The sequence below is a fragment of the Paralichthys olivaceus genome, chromosome 16 (genome assembly GCF_024713975.1).
Source record: "Paralichthys olivaceus isolate ysfri-2021 chromosome 16, ASM2471397v2, whole genome shotgun sequence".
Lineage (NCBI taxonomy): Eukaryota > Metazoa > Chordata > Actinopteri > Pleuronectiformes > Paralichthyidae > Paralichthys > Paralichthys olivaceus.
In genome coordinates, this window is record NC_091108.1 from 17,718,122 (window position 1) to 17,734,737 (window position 16,616).

General features: G+C 41.9%; 1 protein-coding gene across 1 annotated transcript; it reads left to right on the forward strand.

Annotated features, from left to right (window-relative positions):
• Positions 1-253: 253 nt before the first annotated feature.
• mmp14b (matrix metallopeptidase 14b (membrane-inserted)) lies at positions 254-12,627 on the forward strand. The gene is made up of 10 exons (XM_020104574.2): positions 254-898; positions 7,766-7,914; positions 8,022-8,144; positions 8,365-8,672; positions 9,067-9,228; positions 9,506-9,666; positions 9,744-9,882; positions 10,019-10,169; positions 11,016-11,131; positions 11,236-12,627. Exons 1-10 carry the CDS (start codon positions 800-802, stop codon positions 11,694-11,696), a joined length of 1,869 nt encoding a protein of 622 aa, XP_019960133.2. The 5' UTR covers positions 254-799; the 3' UTR covers positions 11,697-12,627.
• Positions 12,628-16,616: the final 3,989 nt, after the last annotated feature.

The following is a 16,616-nucleotide window of genomic DNA, read 5'->3' on the forward strand; positions in this document are numbered from 1 at the left end:
ACATCTGTGAAATATTTATACAGAAACTTCCCACGTGAAATGTGCTCCAAAATCACTTTAGCGACCTAACTTGTTTAGTTACAGTCAGCACAGTTTGCACGCTTACTTTGTAAATATTGTAGTTGAGGTACCAGATCACAGCCTGGGGGCAGGGGACAGTCGTGCCAAGTCTAGTGCCAAGGTCACCAAGTTGATTCCAGCCCTCCATGTCAGAGGGGCGGGCTGATCCAGGAGGGGGAGCTTTGCAACCCTCTACTTTCTAACTGAATGTCTCGGGGGAGTGTAAAACTACCACGTCTGCAGCAGGGGGAGAGAGGGGGAGAAAAGAGGAGAGGAGAGGGGGATCAAAATAAGACGACTGAAGGATAGGGAGCAGAGGACAGCGAGTAGTTAAGACCGCTCCACGAAAACATTGTTGGACGCAACATCTGGAGCAGAGCGCAGACCGAGTTCGGACATAAAATACGCACTGCCTGCAGCTCCACAGCCTCCCCCACGTTTCCTGCTTCCTGCTTGCAGGAACGTCCGATTATTCGGTCAGAATTCACCAAAGCGCGAAAAGAATGCACCGACTGGACAAATAACTCCCGTGGTTTCAGTAACTCCAGTATAAAGCTGCACAGACTCTGCGGGAAACTCCTTTTGTGCTGTGCGTAAAGTCGATCTCTCGCTTGCGCCCGGACATTGCTTTATGGAAACATTAAGTTTTCACACAGAATGATCTGACAGGAAAGGGAGATTGTCAGTGGAGATCTGTCCGATTTTTTGATTGCTTTTTGTTTTCTTGGAGAGTGAAGTGATGGCACTGGAGCTGAGGTCGCTTGTCCTGCTGCTGCTGCTGGCGGTGGTGTGGGAGCTGAGCGCACAGGGAGACACGGAGCGACACATCAATCCAGAGGTGAGAGGATGTCAGAGACAGAGAAAAAGTTTAATAAATAAATATGGGAATAAATATAAATAAAATAAGATAAATGCATACAGACTATAGGAATAACGGTTATAAAATCAGGAGTATCCGAATAAAGATGAATGCACTCAGAGTATAGGAATAAAGTATAATACATCTAAAGATGAATGCATTCAGAGTATGGGAATAAAGTATAATACATCTAAAGATGAATGCATTCAGAGTATGGGAATAAATATAAATAAATCCAGAGTATATATAATAATGATTAATAGATCTAAGGATAAATAAATCCATAAAATAAAGATCAATAAAGTATGTGATGATTAATAGATCTAAAGAATGATAAATCAAGAGTATAGAAATATTATAATATCATAAATAAATAAATTTTTAATAAAAAAGAGTCCATTCTATGATTAGGAATTGGTATTAAAAAAAAACCTAAATAGATGATTCAATTCAGATCAATAAATCTAGACTTAAATAAAGCAGCGTAACTGATATTATAACAAAGCTGGGATACAGTTTGGGATATCAAAGTTTAATTTAGGAGCAACTGATATTCTCTCAGTCCATAAGCAAAACTGAAAAATGTGTTGCTAATTTTAATGATTGATTCTCTCATTTGACAGATTAAACGGTTTTATTTCGTCACCCTGCTTATAATGAGGTTATGTTTATGATGACAATAAACAAAACTGGCATACCCATAAATTCAAACTCTGCATGCAGAAGTGGAATCCTTTCTACAGTTGTCCTGCGCCTAGAGTTGGCGCAGGAATCAGGGAATGGCTTTGACCCTGGGTTAGAGGAAGCAGCCCATAATGATGATAAGCGCTCGTGAAAACACTGGGAAATGCTGAGAGAGCAAAAACAGAGGAGCAAGACAAAAAAGCAAATGGGGAGAAATGCACAAGTTTGTTTTGTGGTCAGGGCCGAGACAGAGGCCATTTTTGTGGGAATGGAGGTGGAGGGGGGAGCTGAGAGTTTGTGGGTGCAGATATATTCAGAAGGATGGGAGATGTACAGTAATTGTTGACATCTGTCCTGAGTTACGGCTCATGCAGCAGACTGGGGCGAGGTGGGTTCAATAGACTGAGAGGCTCAGCCTCCAGCATCTGTGGAAAAACACTCGCCACAGTTTGAACTGTGGTTCTAAAAACCTTCAATAACCAACCAAGACCAAGAACCAGGACTAAGGAGAGTTACAGTGCAGAGGCTGAGATCTACTTTTTTAAAATGTACTTTTTTTTCACTTCTGAGTTGCATTCAGATCTTTTCTCAACAATCCTCCACTCCAACTGACAGTACAGGGTCAGAAAGTTCTGCATTGATGTTGCAGGAAGTGACTTTGTTTTAATGCAAGCCCACATCTGCTCCCTTTAGTGTGTGTGGCGGCAAATCAGTCTCAAAGTCTCTCTAATCATACCTATGGAGTCTTAATCATATTTCCAGCTGTCCCAATGGAAGAAAACTGAGCTGACTACACTGACTTACATTAAACTGTCAACTTAAAGGCTCAATCTGTAAAATGTAAGCAGCAGAGTCACAGCGCCATCATAATTCAAAACACAGGACAGGAACCTACTTTCACACAAATTAAACAACATGACTATTTTACATATTCTGATTCTAATTTTTGTCTGGTTTGTTTACATCCGTAATTATATCAATATAATTGACTACAATAGGCTTGTGTTTTCAGTTAAGAGTGATTCTTACACACAATTTCAAAATTTTGTGATACACGTTCAGCGAAGCATATAATATGTCCAGCTAGTTGCAGATAGCAACGAATGTCTTTCATCCACTATTTGATGTGTATACAATGAATGAATGTTTCATGTATTTATTTCTTTCATTTATTTAAAGGTTCAGTGTGTAGAATTTAGTGAAATCTAGTGGTGAGGTTGCATGTTGCAGCTGAATACCCCTCACCTCATCCTCCCCTTCTAAACATTGTGAAAACATCACTACAAATATTTTATTTTCAGTTTCTGCCAATAGATCCCTTTCCCCTAAATCTTAAACCTTTAAAACATAAAGCAAAAGAGAGTTCACTCATGTTTGTGACAAACTCCAATTTAAACGTAGATTCTTGAGCAAAAAAACAGCAAATTTAAATTTGTGATGTCCATAAATGTTTTGGTAGCTATTCCAGGACAAGTTTCAATATTGAGTATAGTGCAACCTACACAACTTCTAGGCTTCACTGGAGAACATAAATCAGAGGAGACAGAACATGACGGGCAGATGTCGCACTTTAAACAAAGTCTGACCAGTTCGTTTATATCAACATTAACGGCAGCTGGACGAGCCGCAGAATAAAGAAGGTGGTCAGGTTTTGTTGACTGTAACGGCTCCTGAAAGTATAACAGTTATCAACCATGAATGTAGAAACTGAAACATAGAGATGAGTAATTGATCTACGTTTTTTTTGTGACTGTGAATAAGTTGAGTTGTTTTAAAGTCAAGTTGAACTTTTTATATCATCATCACAAGAACAACAGCATTAACATTTAACAAGAGGTAACTTAATGAACAAAGCAGTCTAATAGCTGGATAAGAGAAACTGGAACCCTAAGCGAAGTATTTATTATGGTAAAAAAAAATACTGGTTGGCCTTTTACAAATGTTTCTGTGGTTTAAGGACAAGCTTGGCCTGAAGTGCCCTGTAAAGTTTGAATTAAGTTGATATTTATTTAGTGATTAATCTCCTCTGTTTTATTATTTTTTTTATAAAACTGCAACTTCATGTTTTCCTTTTATCAATTCAAATTACAGATGTTTTTCATATCACACATTGGTGTCCACAAACCCACAAGTCACCAATATCAAAGCACACTTCCGCTACTAAGACGAATGTTTGCACTTTAATTAACACTAAGTCTAATTAAGTGAGTGGTCATCTGGTCATCATTGTTTCTGTGGTGGTGGTCTGTTATTTTAAGGACACAGTGGTCATTTCCTGTGGTCTGTGGCAGAGACAGGAAGCGGACGGCTGTTTTTTTGCTTTTACCGCATATCCACCTTCGTACGTCAGCGACCACCTGCTCATTACACGCACACACGTTGTCTAGCATATGGACACGCACGCAGCAATGGCTGCAAGCTGAGGTCACTCACTACAAAGGAAGATGGATGAATATGGAATGAGATGATGAAAGCGAGGCAGGGAGAACAGCGAGGAGGCTGTTTAGCCTAGAATGGAAGGCCTTGTTGTGATGGGAATGATGCAATCTGGTAACAGAGGAGTTGGAAAATGAAGCAATTACCAGTTGAATCGGAGAGGATGTAGATCATAGCTGTCATGCAAACATCCTGTGTGAATATACTGTGTGTCTGCTTCCCTGCTCGGTTGAAGTGGTAACTTTACACCAGCCCCATCATTTTGTCTTACTAGTCATTTAGAGGAAAAGAGGAAGGAAGGAAGGAGAGAAGGAAGGGTGCACAAATTTCAGACAATGCCACATCCCTTTGTTCGTCAGTGGGTGGCCCGGAAGCCTCCCACAGGAAAGATGGGAGGTGTTACAGGAAATGAGGTAATAGGCAGTCATGACCTAATTTCCCTCAAAAGAAAAAAGGCAATGAGCCAAGGCACAGATTTGTGTTTTTCTACTCTTGTGTCACCAGGTGTTATTGTTGTTGGCCGAGGAGGGCCAACACACACACACACACACACACACACACACACACACACACACACACACACACACACAGGTTTCTAGATGTGTGCTGAGGAGCCCCTTAAAGCCTGCAAGTCTTAAAAGTGTTTATGAAAGATCAGCATAAACATCAGTTTTATGTTTAGACACTGAGAAGGATTTTAATGTGTTGCACTTCATGTACCTATACACACAAATTCCTTTGCACAGAACCACATAAAATCACACACTAACAGCTCATAAAAAGCTGCTGCCAGTGAATTGTAAGCAATAATTGTATAGGTTTATAACATCGGACATAATACTGCAGCTCTCAGGACAGAGTGAGTGAATGAGTAATAATAATGAAGAGCTGGGTGTGTGTGATGTATACCCATCATGCCTCAGCTGGACTCCCAATGCTGTTGACCAGAGTTTCTTTCCATTGGCGCTTCCAGAACGGAACAACTGACTCTCTTTCTTTTCTGAAATGCTATCCCTCCGTCTCCCTTTTTCATCCTATACAAAATGAGCACTGTGTCCCCTGACATCCATAGCAACGCTGTTTGATGCTTGTAGATCTTCCATTAAACAATAAACTCGCATCACTGCGAATGAGCAAGCTGCGCCCTTGACCTCAGAATCCTGGAATCTGCCTTTACCAAAAGTCCCTTTTTACTCTAATGGCACTCCAGCAAATACCACCAACGGTCCCCTTAAATTCAATCAAACTGCACCATATTTCATACACTCATAGATATCAGTTCCTTAAATTTGCCTGATCTTATTTATCAAAATCCATTAATTCTTTTGTGGGAAAACAGTGAAAAATGCAGAATCTTCCAAAATTGAATGGGTTCTTCCCTGACCCATACCCCATCCTTTCACCAAGTTTCATGGAAATCCATTCAGTTGTTTTTGTGTTATATCTCTCAATGAATGGTTGTCAATGAAAAGAGTTCATTTCACAGCTGTGTGGGGCTCAACCGACAAAAAAGGAAACTCCATCAAAACCATGTAGAAGCATGGACTGTCATCTCCTGTGCCACTGTAAATAGTGACCATTTCCTCTTCCTGCTTCTGCTTCAGTTACTCAGCCCATTAGTGTGGTCAAAAATAGTGTGAGTGTGATGGTGAATAAGACTTAAGTCACCTGAGGGACTCATGAAGGAGGTGTGGAAGCCTTCATGTTAAAACAAGTGTCCAGTGTCATTCAACAGCAGCCTTTTGACCGAGCTGAGAGCCAAGTTAGGAAGGGAATGTGTGAAAGAGAAGAATTAAGTTTCACACAGTGAAAAAACACCCTTTTTCTTGTATTCACAGTGAAACACATCCAGTTCTAAACTCCAAAGTTTATATTTAACTTCAGGAGAGTTAATAATTATTAGCAGACCCACAAACTGCAAGAGTCTCATTCTGACTCTTAATTACAACCTCTAGATGTGACCTGCCTCCATCTTTCCCTCCTTGTCTCCTCTCTTTCCGGCTTATGTGGATGTGCTGTAACAGTGGCAAACAGTGAGTCTTTATGTGTCCACTGCAGCTACATTGGTGAGTCAGAACCAGAAAGGGCTCATTCAGGGATGAAGTCTAAACACTGAGACTTCCATGTCTCACTGAGACAGACAGAGAGGGACAGATTAAACCTTCAAGAGCTTCCGGAACTGCTCAAGCTTGAGTACAAGGCTGGAAGAACATCAAGGCCTTTTATACATGTGTCATCATGTGTAAATATAAACCTACAGATCTAAGCACATGTTCAGATCATCTCTGGCTCTTTGTTCAAATAAAAATGCATTCATTGTATTTATTAACTAGTAACATCAGATAAGCTTCACAGCAATAATCGGGTTGCACTGGGTGTGGTTGTTCGTAAGTATTCACCCTCAAGTCTCTCTGGGTTTTCCATGAGAGAGGGATGAGGGAGAAGAGAGAAGGGGGAGGAGTAACGCGGCAAAGACAGAGACATGGACGTGGGGGGAAGAGTTTGAGTTTTGAGGTTTGGATGCAACTGGGACAAAATTCCCAGTTAAATTACTGACTGACGCTGCTGCTCGACTGGAGACATTGGCTGAGGTTTGCCCAAGGCCTGAGTCTCACCCTGGGACACTCCCTATCTTTCTCTCTTCTCTCTCAATCCCTTTCTCCGCACATATGCCATGACCTTGGCTTTTTCCAAACTATCCAGAATAAAGAATGATTTTAATAATAGATCACATCAAGTCTTTCGGTGCAAGCAAGAATCCCCCTCCAGAAAAGTCTAAATAGTCAACCTCAAACTACTGTATATCCAAACATTAAACATTAAACTCTCAAAGTGACCAGAATATCAAAGTGGTCTTGGTTTTCACAGCACTCACAATAGACTTAGTGTTATTTTTCAGGTTCAGTTTGAGAGGGAAGAGTTTAGGATGAAGCAATGTGGGAGAGGTGCAGAGCAAAGCCGCTGGCTCAGGTCCAGATGTCAAACCGGCACCACACTGAAATGGGTTTCCTGGGGAAAGTAAGGTCAATCACAGCAGAGAGACGGAGGGATCCGGATCACTGAAGAACTCATTTGACCATCATAAAATGTGCTCCAAAAGGTTTAAACAAATACTTTCATCAGGTACTGTAAAATAACTGTCGCAATCTGCACTGAAACCAAGTAGCAGAAACTGAGGTTAATGTTTAACTTCCTCTTTGTCCGGTTTCTGTTTTGCACGGTTTTGGCTGAAACCTGAACTGCCTTTGTTTGATGCTTTTTTGGGCGATTTGAACTCGGCGGTCTCTGATGTTGACCTTAGTTTCAATTAACCACGCTGTTCACTGGAAATTAGAAAAAAATGGATGTTGGTTGAATAGTTTTTGTGTTTAGTCATAAAATGGAGACATGCCAGATGGTTGAAACTGATGTCTCTCCTGCTGGCTTTGAAACACCAAAACATGGAAAGACATTGCGTAAAAGCTTATTTTTCCACTGTCACTAAGGAATGTGTTTTTGCTGCAAGTGCATAAAAACATCATCCTGAACTTGTTGTCGTTGCTAACTGATGAGCAGCATACAAACAGCAGCATACAAAACAGATCCCTCACCCTTGATCACCAAATATAAACCAGATGACTCATAAAGTGTTTTTGTGTTTTGTTTCTACATTCTGACACTGGAGGCTCCTTTGGGTTCATTTTCAATGTTTCTCACAAGTGTCCTTTATTTTGCTCTCCTCTTCAGTCATGGCTGCAGCAGTATGGTTACTTGCCTCCAGGAGACCTGAGAACCCACTCCCTCCGCTCCCCTCACTCCGTCTCCTCAGCCATCGCTGCCATGCAGAGGTTTTACGGCCTCACTGTCAGCGGCACCTTCGATGACAGCACCGTCAAGTGAGCACCGTCAAACAGCCTTATTCCACATGTAGCTTGGCTCAAACAGATAAAAAGATGGATTCTTTTTACCACGTTGTGAACGTAGCATGTCTTTTGTCTGACAGGGCCATGAAACGACCGCGCTGTGGAGTGCCAGATAAGTTTGGAGCTGAGCTGAAGAGCAACCTGAGGAGGAAGCGATATGCTATCCAGGGCCTGAAGTGGAACAAAAGAGACATCACTTTCTCGTAAGTTAGCAGTGCTCCACCTGAATGTGATGCACCTGCAGAGGCATGACAGATTAGGACCAAATGCCTTTTTTACTCTATAATTTGTTATTATAATTTCATTAATCGTTGTGCGAATGTCAGACACTGCTGAGCAACTGAAACTGACAGATTACTGAAATAACCTTCTTTCTTCCTTTTCACATCTTCTCCCCCTCACACATTCTTCAACACTTTTCAGTATACAGAACTACACCCCAAAGGTGGGTGAGTACGAGACCCATGAGGCCATCAGGAAGGCCTTCCAGGTGTGGGAGGGCGTCACCCCTCTACGTTTCCGGGAAATCCCCTACAGTTACATACGGGACAAAGTTGAGGAGTTTGCCGACATTATGCTCTTCTTTGCTGAGGGTTTCCATGGTGACAGCAGCCCTTTCGATGGCGAGGGGGGCTTCCTGGCACATGCCTATTTCCCCGGTAATGGCATTGGTGGAGACACCCACTTTGATGCCGCTGAGCCGTGGACAATTGGAAACCGGGATCTGTTAGGTAAAGGCTCTGCTGAAACAAACACTCTGTTCTTCATGCTGACACAAGGAAAGCTTGAATGTGGAGACTTACTTTGCATGTTGGGAGTGAGGTCTGACACAGTCAGTGAAACCCACATAGACAGGCAGAAACAAGTTCAGTCTTGTGTAAGAACATTTGAGGGACTAATTAGTCTGAGATATGTTGATGCTGCAGAAATGTATTTTAGTTCATTTTGGTTTTGTCAGACAGCTGTGTGCTTTTGAGTCACTTTAAAATGAGGAAACAGGAACATTTACTCCCCCTCATCATTGCCTCATCAGCGTTAGATAAAACCTATGATTTTGAACCGTCTTTTTACTTTTTTCAAGATATAAAATCATATCAATTGATGTCTTGGTTATATTCATTGCAGGCAATGATATATTCCTCGTTGCGGTGCATGAGCTGGGCCATGCTCTGGGTCTGGAGCACTCCAATGACCCATCAGCCATTATGGCTCCATTCTACCAGTGGATGGACACCGACCACTTCCAACTTCCTGACGATGACCGCAGAGGCATACAGCAACTATATGGTACGTTATCGACAAAGTCAAAATCCAAATCACGGTCGGAATAGATAATCTTATATTTGTTTTCCTGTTGCATTTCTAACTATCTCAAGTGTTTGAAGCATGTAAAAACTGAATGTTGTCCAGAATGTAACTTGGGCCACTTTTGCTCAAAATACATGCTATACTATGTGATGTTCAGTAAGTTTGTAACAGACTCTGCACTGGCAGTTGTGAATGTTAAAGTTGAGAGTTGAAGTTGTGTCTTTTAAAGAATTTCCATTTGTACTTCTTCACACAGGGTCACATTCAGGCCCTCAGCCCCCTCCTGTAACGCCCCGCACACCTGACCACAATCCGGAGCCCACATATTCACCAGATAAGCCTCGCTTTGGCCCCAACATCTGTGATGGACACTTTGACACCATTGCCATCCTCAGAGGAGAAATGTTTGTGTTCAAGGTAAAAAACCTCGAGCAATAGTTTAAATTCGACAGTTTGGAAATGGGGCTGTTTAAAAATGTCTCAGTGTTTTTCAGGACAAGTGGTTCTGGCGGGTGCGCAACAACCATGTGTTAGATGGATACCCCATGCCGCTTGGTCACTTCTGGAGAGGACTGCCCACTCATATTAATTCTGCATTTGAAAGGGAAGATGGGAAATTTGCTTTCTTTAAAGGTTAGTCTGACTTACGTACTTTGACAGAGCATTTACAAGATTTACATTTTTGAAAGCATGAAAACAAGTTATTGTTTGTCTGTCCCTATGTGTCTCTGTCTCCACTCTTCCTCATTCTGCCTTCCTGTCTTTCTAGGGGACAAGTACTGGGTGTTCAGTGAATCTCTTCTGGATTCTGGTTACCCTAAGAGTCTAAAGGAAATGGGCACTGGGCTTCCCAAAGATCGAATAGATGCTGCTCTCTACTACACTCCCACAGGACAGACATTCTTCTTCAGAGCAAACAAGTTAGTCGTCATCAGTGTGTGTGTCATTTACCACAATGAATCTGTGCTGAATTTTATAATGAATTCTGAGGAAAACCCATTTGCATCACCCTCACAAAAGATTTTGGAATGTTGACCATATAAGGTTTGAACATATGATGTCAATCACCAACCATGAATTACTAACCCACTTCTCCCATAAACATTAAAACAAACCGACATCAGAGCTTGGTAAAGCTCCCTATATTTAAACCATAGTCATTGTTATAAAGAAGGGGGGGTAATATGTAGCAGTCAGTGATTATCATGGTGCCACCTACATAAACAAAGTCCTTGACTTTTTGTTTATAAATGTAAGATTGCACACTAAGACCAGACAACACCTCAATCCAAGAACACAGCGTTTACGGTCAGCCAAGTGTTTAAGTCACATAAAAACAGCAGGAAAACACAGTGACTCAGAGCGGTTTTTCAGGGTCAAGAGCCAGTTAAGTCTGAAAACATTTAAGAAAAGTCAAAACTCCAAGTCAAGTTTAAAATCATCTGACACAAGCTATAGCCAAGTAAAGTATTTAGTCTTTTAGGGAGTCAATGACTAGTCTCCAGTGAATAGGGACCAGTCCTAAGTTTGTCAGAGCAAGTCACAGTTTTTAAAGACAATTTAAAGTCAGATCTGGAGTTCAGGACTCATCTCAACTCTTTAAGTCAGTCAAAAATGTCCTCCAATTTATAGGACAAATCAAGCCCAAAGTGCTTTCAATTTACAAGTCTTCAAAATCAAAGTGCATGTCAGGATCCCAATCTTTCAAGGTTTTGAATGTGACCTCAAACTCATCATAGCTGTTCTTCTCTTTACTATTACTATAGGTATTACCGTTTCAATGAATACTCAAGATCTGTTGATGATGGCTATCCAAAATCTGTTAGCGTGTGGCAGGGAGTGCCTGACAACATCAAGTCAGCCTTTATGAGCAAAGATCAAGGTAAGGGGGATTACTTTTATATTCAAGTGTGAACTGATACATGTCAAAGTTATTTTTCTTTCAGCACAGGTTTGTTTCTCACTTTTCGTTCTTCCACCCGTCAGCGTACACCTACTTCTATAAAGCCAACAAGTACTGGAAGTACAATAACCAGATGATGCGCGTGGAGCCAGGATACCCCAAGTCAGCCCTTCGCGACTGGATGGGCTGCCCTAATGAAGACCCCAAGACGGACGGAGGAAGAGGGGGTGGTGGACATGATAAGGACAAGGAGAGAGAGAAAGACAAGGAGCAGGAGGATAAGGACAGAGCTAAAGATAGAGAGAGGGACAGGGAGAGGGAGAGGGAGAGAGAGACGGAGACAGAGGAGGACACGGAGGTGATCATTATTGAAGTGGATGAGGAGGGAGGGGCAAGTGGCAGCGCTGGAGCAGCAGCAGTGGTCGTGCCGCTGTTCCTGTTAGTGTGTGTGATTGCGACGCTGGCAGCCTTGGTGTTTTTCCGTCGGTACGGTACCCCACGCCGACTCCTCTACTGCCAACGATCTCTACTGGACAAGGTGTAGATGGAGGAGGAGGGAAGGGAGAGGGGAGTGAGAGACGGCTAGAGAGAGAAATAAAGTGGAGGGAAATGTTCATCACAGATAACAGAGCAGGAGAGAAAGAGGTCAAAGCAGAGAAAGAGCAAAAGGAAAAGCGCTAGACTTGCATTTTAAAATATTTTTTACCACTGCCAGATTCCCTTTGCTCCATCTCTCAATCACTCCATCCTTACCCTTTGTAAATTTTTTTCTCTCTCTTCTCTCTCTGTATCTCCTCTCGTGGTTACTGACGCCAGCTCATTGCTGTTTGTTTTAGCCTTTTTCAATGTCTTACTTTTAGTTTTCTGTGTCAGTGGTCATTGTTTGTGTCCTCGTGAATCTCCGCTTTGAACCTGCATCTCTATGACGCCCATTCTAGCATGTTCCTTTGCGTAGCAAAAAAGTGTGTTTGATTTGCTCCTTCTTCCCACTTGTTAACTTGCACAATCACGTAAACACACAAATCTGGAAACCACAGTGGCGCGGTCACTGTTTGTCTTAATCCTCCAGTAAAGCAACATGTCAGAGCCAGTATGGACCATAAAAGGGAAACAAAATATGAGCTTATGTCCTTTTGAGGCGTAAGTTAGACTCATATCAAAGTAAAGAAATAAATACAACTGTCCTTTCCTTTTTTATATAAATGTCTAGTGCTGATTATTATTATAAATGATGTTGTCATTATTATGACTATTACTATTATTGTTGTTGTCTTCCGTGTAAAGAATGTTTTTTGTACATTGTCATTAAAAAGTCCTGCTGGACAGTGACATACAGTATTGAAAGTGGCCTTAATTTTATATATGTGGGGACAGTGAATGGGGAAGGGGGTGATGTATTCTTGAAACTTGACTGTTTTTTTTTTTTTTACCTTGAATCCATCTCAAATGAAAATAAATTGACAATCTGAAAATGACTCCTTTTGTCATTGTACTTGTTTACAGTTTTCCAATCATGGTGCTACATTACTAGTCAGGTTATAAGTAGTTTAACAACAATGATAATAATACTAGTGGTGATGATGATAATTATAATGATCTAGTTTTTCATTAAGATTGTGTGTGTCCTAAATCACTTATCATTTTAAGCTTTTCTTACAAAATAAAGTAATTTCAAAAGGCTTTCCGTGCTTTGATTTTCACTTTGTAAAGCATCCACTTCATCTTTCTTTCTGCCATATTTCTCTTAACAGCTGGTAACATTCACTTTCATTATTGCAGTCATATATTGACTTAGGCCTAACTGCTTATATGATCGATCTCTTACCTACACTCTTCTCCTTAACCAATCACATTGATCACACTACTGCTCCATCTGGTATTCCCCAGTCCTCCTGGACCTCCAGATTTCTTGTTCCCCGACCGCACCACTCAGTGTTACTTGGGCTCGGAAACTGGCAGGCCAGAAACTGGGTCGGAAAACGCGGAGTGGATCCAAAGCTCAAGTAGAAACAGGGATGAAGACGAGTGTGTACAGCCATTACTGCACAGCAGGAAAAAATATCTCTGTTTTACGGTTAAAGAGAGAGAGAGAGAGAGAGAGAGAGTAAAGGACGTAAAGTCCTAATAAGGATAAATATGTGAGTGTGAGTGTGTGTGTTTGTATGTGTGTGTGTGTGTGTGTGTGAGTGTGTGTGTGTGTCTTTGTGTTTCCTTCATCAATTAGTAAGACGATGAGGGAGGTTTTGACTTCTAGGATTAGATAAGCAGTGGAAGAGATGTAAGTGATCATCATGGAGTCAATGGGTGAAAGTGGGTCTTCATTAGTAAAGTAATCCAAACAGGCTCTCATGCATGTTTTGCACAGCTATAAATGCTTTTATTTGTGCATCATGCACACTGTATGCGTACATTTCCATCCACCATGAGCCAATAAAAGCTCAAAGCACAAAGTTAGGCGTCACCCTGCTCCTTAATGCTCTTGCTAATGAACAACTGCTGTACAGACTTTAGACCAACTGTAAAGATGACTGAATGTAAGCGGTGCAACGTCTTTATGATATGTTATGATTACTGAAATGAGGCTTTCTGCAATTAAAATAGTGAGGCATTTCTCCCATTGTGCTGAAAAGACTCGGGGCGCCCATTTGTCTCCACTTTGCTGCAGTGTTTTTGAAGAGCTCAGGCTGGGGAGAGAAGTCACGAGGATATTTGATGGGGGGGAATAGAGTGGAGGGAGGAGGAGGAGGAGATGAAGGAGGAGTGAGGAGGGTTAAGTCACATTTGGAGGCCAGAGATGGAGCAGAATTCCATGAGCAACATCTGGAATTCTGACTGCATCATGTGGGCCAGACAAACAGCAAGACCTGGCAACAAGGGGGTGGGGGATGGGGATCTGTTTGAATCTGTTTTAATTGGCTTTTCCCTGTATCACAGTCAAATTATAGAATATGTGAAGAATCGAGTATTCTTTTTATTTACTCCTCTCTCTGTCTTTTGCATTTTTGTGCATGATGTTTTCCATGTGCTAAACATTTCTGTGACCTGCACACAGGTCAAAAATATAGCTGTGGGTCACAATCTGATGTTTTCTGTCTTCCCCAGCTGATTCTGCAGAGTGAAAAAAAAGAATCGCCTCAGCATAATTCTTCCCCACAATCCTCTCTATTCTCTCTGTGTGTAACCGGAGAGCTTTTTCTTCACTGTCTGTGAAATGACTCACTTCTTTCTTTCACAAAGTCCAACAAAAGACTACGCCACCATGTTCCAGCCTCTTCCAGCCATTTCTTCTGCTCTCACACTTCACCTAGATATGTGAAAAGGTCATTTCTGGCTCTGATTCCTGGAGTGCTACTTTAACATGAGTCCTTTTTTTTTTTAAAGGCTGAGCTACAAACTAACTCTTCCAAACCCATCCCAGAGAGTTTATGTCATCTCTATGTTCATTTCTACTCAATAAATATCATTAGCTTCTCATATGTTTAGGTCTCTCTGTGCTGGACACTTCCTGTGCCTGTTTCAGTTGGCCTGCAGGCTGATGAATGGAAACTTCCCAAAAGGGGAAGTCCAGATCTTGGCTATTGTGTCTCATAATGGCCACAGCGAACGTCACACTGTAATTGCAGGACCAATCTCAGAGAGAAGAGTGAGTAACTTTCCAACTAAAGGAGTGAATGATGAACAGAGAGCAGTTGCTGGTAACAAGGACGTGGGATGGTGGAAGGCAGCGTTTCTGGTGGGTGGCTATATAGGTTACACATGGTTTTCATTTGCGCCAGTTAAAGCTCTGCCACATCCTGCACCATGCGCTAATACAATTGAGGGGTTGCCGTTGTCTGTGTTCTAATGCTGACACACAATCAAATGGACACGTATAGGTAATATGTCCGAGGCTTGCATTTGCTGCTGTGTTCACTTCCTTCCAGGTGATGTCACTACCCTTTGTTGGCCATCTTACAAGTTTTAAAGCACCATCAGATATTTTTTTAACTTACAAATATAACCGAGTAAATGGGCTGCATCTATATAGTACTTTTGTAGTCTGAGCAGACTACATACCTCATTCAGAGACAACTTTTATATTTGTATGTGCACATTTGCTGTCCGCAATAAACAGTCAATGCAAAGTCCTAGTAATGAAAGCTGTGCTGTCTCCTCTTGAATGGGGATGATTTAAAGATGATATGCAGAAACAATACAGTAATGGCAGATTATGGACAGGAAAAGTATAGGAGTAAACAATCACAAATGCCACTAAACCGTGCAGGTGTAATATCAGGAGCCTGAAACTTTCAGAAACACTGTAAAGGGAATGCAGTCATTATGTGAATGTAGTCAAATTATTTCAACCTGTGTGCTTCCTGCTGTGACAATGTCTGACGTGCGGCTATCTCCCTGTCTCTCTCTCTAACACACACACACACACACACACACACACACACAGTTTACTTGTAGTACCCACTGCTGTGGCAGCAGAGGGATCAATACCTAATACTCTTTCCGTTCTGTCTGAATCGTATTATTCCATTTAGCTCCACAAAGAGTTGTGCATGGAAAATTATTTTCCACCCATAACTTAAGAGTTTCTTGAGTGCCACAGATGTCCCAATCTCAGCTTTCCCTGCATCATCATGTCTCTCAGCAAATGTTTGGTTTGCAATCGTTGTTTTCTTAGTCGTGCAGTTCTGCCCCTCTCTGCCCCCTCAGTGCTGAATATGCTTTAAGCTATCAGTTTAAAGCTACATGTCTGGTTTTGTTGTGTTCAACACGATGTCTGCAGTTTGTATTGGGTGTGGTGCAGGGGGGGAGCGGTCTCTTAAATGCCAGAGGGGTATTGTGTGGGTGAAAAGTACAGGTGCAAGAAGTTGAACAATCCCAACCTCCTTGGCTCGTCTTTTTTCAAACCCTCACAAGTTTTACAAGCCCTGCAGGAAAACAACTCAATCACAGGAGATGCTGATTCAGGTTCTACAAGCCCAGCTACCCTCACTCTGACCCAGCCATATCCGCAAGGAAACCCCCCTGCTCTGCTCCAGGCCTCAGCAGGATACTGGGCACATTTCATCTGACATCTAAATATACTTACAGTCCCTGTCTGAACTATTGTGACCACAAGAAGTAAGAACACCAAACTTCTTCTTCTTCCTCCTCACCCTCTCCCACAGCTTGTTAATGAAGTAACACAACCTCATGCATGTTTTTTTTTTCCTCCTCTCCCCAACTCTTCCATCGCAACAGGCCACATCTGGTTTCCATAAGCACATACATGTCATCACAAAGAAGAGGAGGGGGAAGAAAAGAGAGGGGTGACTGAAAGAGGAGGGGGAAGGGTGTGTATATATCAAGGGAAGGTTAAGGAGTGCTAAGAGTGACTGTCGAGATACTGTTGTCATTCAACATTTCTCCAAACTCTTCTCACGTTTCCGTGACACAGTCCAGCTGAAATCCATAAGAGGCATGGGTAAAT

Bases quoted from the DNA above. Each gene is read 5' to 3' on its own strand.
- mmp14b (XM_020104574.2), top strand. From the start codon at position 800: ATGGCACTGGAGCTGAGGTCGCTTGTCCTGCTGCTGCTGCTGGCGGTG. The intron at 7,915-8,021 runs GTGAGCACCGTC...TTTGTCTGACAG, and splicing joins TTCGATGACAGCACCGTCAA to GGCCATGAAACGACCGCGCT. The intron at 9,667-9,743 runs GTAAAAAACCTC...AGTGTTTTTCAG, and splicing joins GAGAAATGTTTGTGTTCAAG to GACAAGTGGTTCTGGCGGGT.